Consider the following 6,997-nt stretch of genomic DNA (forward strand, 5'->3'; position numbering starts at 1 on the left):
CCATGTGCACAATAAGTGGTTCGATTCGGGAAACAGCTCTGCTATGGGGGCAAAGAGACCTCCCTCACAGTCGCTGACGATGGCTGCTGGATGAACATTAGGCCCGATGTAGTTTCTCAGCTTCTCCAAAACCCAATAATAACTTGGAGCCGTCTCATCCCTGATGATTGCATGACCAATCAGAAAGTTCTGGTTCGTTGGAGCCATCCCAACCATCTCAACCAGAGGGAACTTGTACTTGTTTGTCTTGTACGTTGAGTCGATCAAAATCACAAATGGCCAAGACTTGATCATATCAGCACAATCAGGATGCACAAGGAAAAGATGAGTCACCTCCGCTGTATCTTCATCAGAATCAAACCAGAACAGGTAACCACGTGATTGTGCCTGGTGTAGCAGCTGCTGTATAGGGTTCCTTCCCTCTGACCGTTCAAACCTGAGTTGCTGTCTGACGTTGTAGATGTGTCTTCGGTTTGGATGGTCTTCTGGAAATTTCTCTAACACAGATGCTAATATTTTAGCAGGCTTCACTTGAGCATCACTCATTTCTTTCACAACTAGTTTCGCAGCAGGACTTAAGCCGCTCAGTTGTCGATGACCCTCTTCATATACTATCATCTCATGGTTGTGATACCCCCATTTAGAGTAACCTATCACTTCCCAACCGTCACGACTCCGTAGTTGTCGAACCTTTACTCTGAACTCACACCCACAACCTTTCCGCTTTGTGTCAAACCGAGTGGCTGTACGAAAATCTCTTTCTTCTCTTTTGCGATAACGGTCACATCTCAAAATGCGATCCATTCTACCATCCGTTGAGATTTATGAGTTGCTACTACCAAGCAAAATCCAGCTGCAATTGCAACCTGTTTTGCCCAATCAATCGCCTGTTGAGCTTCTTCGAATGGACCATCATGTCCAAATATCTCACTGTAATCATTTCCGTCTCCACCATATTCCTGCATCAATTATATATTACAATAAATACATTTAACGGATAATACATTTAATTTCTATATTTCCACATAATTAACACAAAAAAAAACATAATTATATATAATCAAACTTAATTTTTATAAAAACCCAATTCGAATTTTCAAACTAAATTTAAAAAATATACCATTTCGAATTTTTCAAATTTAATTTTAAAAAAAACCTATTTCGAATTTTCAAATTTAATTTACAAAAAACCCATTTCGAATTTTTTAAAAAAATCATTTTCTATTTTTTATTTTCACAAAAAAATTAAATAAAAAACAACAACAAAATCAAAAAGGAAAAAATAAAAATTAATTATTAAAGGTGGCTTCTGCCAGGGCTGCCACAGCCACTGGACTGGCGCCTGGCAGGGCCGCCTCACCCAGTGGAGTGGCGTCTGCCCAGGACGCCAGTCTGGTGGTCTGGGCGTCTGGGCTGGACGCCACTCCGGTGGTTCTGGCGTCCGGCTTGGACGTCCAGGCTACGGTTTGGGCGTCCACCCTAGGCGCCGGAACCACTACGACGGTAAACCGTGAATTTTAGCGGTGACTTACCTCGTTTTCCGTCGACGACGACGTACCTCCGGCGTCCCCCGCATCTCCGGCCTGCCATCCGGTCTCCCCCGGCGAGCCAGTACGGCTCCACATTTTTTACACCGAGATTATCTCAATTTTAGAAAAAGGGCATAATGGTCAAATCATAACATATTTGTGGGCTTTATATGGTAAATTGCGGGCGATGTTTAGCGTTTCACAAGTTTTCTTGGGGGAAGGATAAGGAGGGTTTTTTTTTTTTTTTTTTTTTTTTTTTTTTTTTTTTTTTTGTAATTTTTGGATCAACTACAGCTTCCACGTGCTAGATAACCTATTATAATAGGTTATTGACTTTTGTTGACCGGTTGAGACTTTTAGAAGAAAACACATCTCAAAGTTAGGATTATTCCACAATAGTAAAATACTAGGGTTAATTCAAAAGAAATCGACTTTTATGTCCATACATTGAAGTCATACAATGCTATTAATTGATACGGAATTATTAGATCCTCCATTAGCTTAAGGGGGACCATGCGGCAAGATTTATCAATGGCAACCGCAAAATTCCCGGGCACCAACCGTTTAGTTTCCAATTACCTTAATATATGCAGTTGATTGCTCCAATTTTACTTAATCGGTGTCATACTATATTCTTGTTGTTTGAATAATTATGAATATATGTAAATGGTGACACACCATGATCATTAATAAAAAAAACAAATACAAAGTCAACATGTAAAATTTCTCATAAAGATAATGTAATCAAACTGCCTTGGGCAATTTTCTTAATTTCACAAACAAATTCGGTTTCAATAAATCAAGAAATACAGCAATCTTCCAAACACTAACAGAAAGGCTAAATGGAAATGAGATTTAAGATACTTATAAAGAAAAAAAAATTCTTTAGTTCGATCAAATAAGTTATCTTCTACGAGTAAACGCACGACATTTGGCAACATGATATGATTAACCCATGACCCGGAGGAAGGAATCCCAAACAGCACCAATGGCAAATACTAGAGGCAAAACAAAGTGGGATCTGTAAGACATCCTTGGAGCATCACTCTTAACGGGGGCTGCTTTAGGTGGTGGAGGGGGCTTCTCGATTCTGACAGACAACTTCATGCCACCAAAACAGAATCCTTTTCCACTGACGAAGTAGCGGTGTCTGGTTACATTAAGTGGAACCACATCCCTTCCAGCTCCTGTAGTCCAGTTTGCCACAGGGTGATCGGTGTTGCAGTTTTCATAGTTAGTTTTGTTCACCTCTAGGACATCCATCTGGTTCCGGTCATACACAAAAACTAAATAGTGGAAAGAAGAAACAAGTTAATGACAGCTTTTACACACTAATGCACTAAGTGACACAAAAACAAGGAAAACAGGGAAATGAAACTCAAAACAGTCGGGTTATAAGGAGTGGAACCACCACATAATTAACAAGCTATGTTAAGACAAAAAAGGCAAAACCATAATCATATTTTTTTGTTTCAAAAATCCATAGTCTGACTTGCCATCAAGTATTATAAACAATTATATACTCGTATATGGGTTTAAGGTAAATAATAATGATAGATACAGTACATTAATGATAATAAACTAAATTAGAAATGACTGCTATAAATTTGACGAATAATTTAGATCATAAAAAAAACTCCAAACAATATATTGGGAGATTCACAATTTAAAAAGATTCTAAAGTACTATATTTTTATCATTGTTTGATATGCATTATACTCCATAATACTTTTTGTTGAGAGTTGGAATTAAAAACGTAAAGAAAGAAAGTAAGAGGTATGAACTTCAAAGGAAAAAGTTTCAAAAAGTATGAGGACTTGAAAAATGATGATATGCAGCCTCGGTCCTTATACCAATATACCTCAAAAAACACTCAAATGACTTTGTAGGTCCCAGCTAAATCACTAAAGCTATTTAGTTTCACAAGAGCCTCGATAACTCGACCCCCCTTATAAACTTATTAGGATTTACTTAGAGAGGATTACTTTTAAACATAAAGAAAGCCATCTAGAATATTAAAGGATACATAAAAGAGGAGAGCTTGATCATCATCTAAAGAAGAAGTTTATATGAGATTCCTCAAGTTCTCGACTTTCCAAGTCATCAAAACGGAAACCAGCCTCCAAGATTTAATACATCAAAGAGATAAAAATAAGAAGTTAAGGCATTTCAGATATCTCACATGGGAGACAAGATCCAGCATATGTGATCAGCTTTGATTCAAATAATTAGTATTAAACTTCTTATTCTGATAACCTCAGTGGAATTTAAAAATTAGATAGATGACTTGGATATGAAGACGATTAGGTTCTCAGTCAAAGAGATTTTACAATCCATTATAAAATAAGTTAAAACATTTTAAAATAACTAAGTCTGTAAAAATCTGTCTGCTACACTAGTCTTGAATGTGAATCTTTCTGAGTTCAGATATCAGTTTTCTTATACTTCATTAACACAAATCAGGACCACGCCACGGAAATTGGCAATACATATTGATTATTACAGGCTGTATTTTCTAACCCACACAATGTTCCCACCAAATCCTCATCTGCTCAATAATAATACTTTTGGCATAAGATTATTAGCTACCTTAAGACCATTAGATATTGTGGCTTTTGACAGATCATAAGACCTCGACAACACGGTTTGCCTGTATTGTATCTCTCTTCCATCAATTTTAACTCCAATTAAGCGCGTGTAATTTGGATGATCAAGCAGATCAGCTATATGTCTATTCTGGTATTGTCTCTTTAAGGTGAATCTCACTGCTGAAAAATTTGAACTCCCAAACTCCTTACCACAGAAGTGACATATCCTAATATCAGCTAGCAATCTAGCATGAAACAATTCGTCTAGTGTAGCTAATCTAGCTACATTTTCTTCTTAAATCTCCGACTCCCTAATCTCAAAATAAAAAAAAGGCAATGGCTCATTTCCACAACTAGCAACCTCAAAGGCACATCCAATATTGCTACATTTACCCATTGCATAATCTCGCAAACAAATTGTCAATGGCTCATTTCTACAACTAGCAGCCTCAAAGGCACATCCGATATTGCTAATTTGCTAAATTTAGCCATTGCATAATCTACCCACATGAAACAAACATCGAAACAAATTAAACTTTCACCCATTGCATAATCTACCCACATAAGAATGGGTAATCTACTCACTAGTGTACATTAAATTGTGCCTTAAGACAATGTAGCACTTTGTCAAAAAAAAAAAAAAAAAAAAAAGACAATGTAGCATATCATGGACATTAATTATATGATTAATCGTACAAAACCAATTTAATTACTAATCCCACATGAAAATGACTTGTAATCAAACATTGTTAACTTTGACCATCATTAGTCATAGTCTCATAGATATCAAAACTAAAAATTACTACGAAACAAGAATCTTAAAATTTCATGTTTTGTTCACAGAACTCCAAATGCCACTTAAATTATTTTGACACCCAACACTAATTAACCCAAAAATCCATTCATTTAACTAAACTATTAATAGGGTATTCATCGATTTTGCTAAAATTAGAAATTTCTTTCAAATTCAAATAAATAAATAAATAACAACCCAATATGAAACTTGAAAAAAGCAACATAATTAAGATCTAAACAACAAAAACACTGAAATGAACACAAAATAAGATCCAAACAACAGATCTAAACACAAAAAAGTAGAGAGAGAAAGAGGAGAGAGAAATTACATAGCCAATCTCCAAGGTAAAAGTGCTTATCACTAGCCCAAACAGTGTAATTAACATTGGAAGTCCAACCCTTATTTCCTCCAACAATGTAACGTTTAGCAAATACATGAGGCACCATAACCATCACCAAGGCGCATGTTAGCGCCATTGCTACAAAGCTTGACTTCATTGAACTTGTTTGTTTTTCTCTCTCTAAATTTTGAATTTTTTTTTTATGAACTTTTTTTTTTTTTTTTTTGAGCTGGTGATTAAGCTGGTACTAGAAACTGGTTCTGCTAAAAATATGGGTTCCAGATAATTTTGGTGGGGTTATAAATAATCAATGGTACTTGTATTATTTTTATACTTTTTATTTTTATTATTTTTATATATTGTTGTTTTTATTTTTTGGATTTGAAAGAGCGAAATCTAGAGTGACAGGTTGGAAAGTTATGTTGAAGATATCTAACTCCCACATGGGGTAGATAATTTGTATGTTTGTTTTTGTTTATATGGTTGTAATTTTGAATTAATTAATAAGAGTATGAATTTGATTTAAGAGAATAAATGAAAGTGAAAGGAGTGTGAGTTAGCTGTTGTGGTGGCCCTTGTGGGCGGTGACCGGCGGTGGCCGATGGTGTGGTTGTGTGATGGGGAGAGACGTGGGAGGAGACTATTTAGAGATAGTGTTAATCTTATACACTATTTATAGTTTGAGTGGATATTGTAAATTATTTCTAGTATATAAAGGTTTTAAAAAAAATGTTCTAGTCTGGAAATTGAGTTGAGAATGTTTCACTTAAATCAATATTAAGCTGAGTTTAATTTAATTAAAATGGTATAGCACAAAATTGTTGATTGGGACTGAACTGAACTGAGCTGACCTGAATATTTTATGAGAGAGGGAAATTAGGAGCTGAACTGAACTGAACTGATTGGAGCTGAACTAAATTGGAATTGTAAATGTGAACAAACCCTTATTAGTTGTACAATTGTTTTATTTTTTGAGTTTGGTTTAATAACATAATAATGCATTTTGTTGCAATCATAAACCTTTTCTTCACTATTAGTTTATGATAAGTTATTAATAGTTGGTCAAATCATGAAAAGTGTAATTGTATTGGTCTAACCAATAAATAATCCATCCCTTCCCAAATCCAAAAATGTTTCCACTTGAAATTTATTCAAACTTATCATTATCTTACTTGAACCAAATTTTACTAAATATCAAAGGATTAAATAACCTAACTTGACAGATCAAATTAGACTCAACCTGAACCCGATCTGAATGTTAGATTGATAGATTTTACACGACTCAACTCGAATATGACCTATGACTTGACATGACACCAATGAAACTTGACCTTAATACGAAACTAACCTATAAATAAGCAAAACATAGTTAAGTGAGGTTTAGTTTGATTCTTATCAATGAGTCATTTACGAAAATTCCTTTTAGTTATTTTAAAATGACAATATATTCATTTTACACGGCGTTTTAGAAGATTCATATAAAGTGAATAGATGATGTAGTTTGTTGGTGAATTAAATATTAGGTTTTGTCAAAAAAAAAATTAAATATTAGGAAATAATGAAGAAAAAAATAACGAAGAATGTACGAGTAAGGATCACAATATCAATAACGAAGAATGTACGAGTAAGGGGCCTAAGAGCCCAAATTACATAAGACGGGCTTGATGAATGATGAGGAGAGTTAGAAGATAAGGGAGCCGTATGTCACGGGTCATCTCCCACACCAAGGATGGGCGTCAAGAGG

At 35.0% G+C, this 6,997-nt stretch overlaps 1 protein-coding gene across 1 annotated transcript; it reads right to left on the reverse strand.

Annotated features, from left to right (window-relative positions):
* Positions 1–2,232: 2,232 nt before the first annotated feature.
* On the reverse strand, positions 2,233–5,729 carry LOC110689005 (lamin-like protein). The gene is made up of 2 exons (XM_021865756.1): positions 5,242–5,729; positions 2,233–2,815 (listed from the first exon to the last, which is right to left on the reverse strand). The coding sequence occupies exons 1-2, from the start codon at positions 5,408–5,410 to the stop codon at positions 2,478–2,480; spliced, it is 507 nt and encodes a 168-aa protein (XP_021721448.1). The 5' UTR covers positions 5,411–5,729; the 3' UTR covers positions 2,233–2,477.
* Between the last annotated feature and the right edge of the window lie 1,268 nt (positions 5,730–6,997).

This window comes from Chenopodium quinoa, unplaced genomic scaffold, assembly GCF_001683475.1.
Source record: "Chenopodium quinoa cultivar QQ74 unplaced genomic scaffold, ASM168347v1, whole genome shotgun sequence".
In the NCBI taxonomy this organism is placed as follows: Eukaryota; Viridiplantae; Streptophyta; class Magnoliopsida; order Caryophyllales; family Amaranthaceae; genus Chenopodium; species Chenopodium quinoa.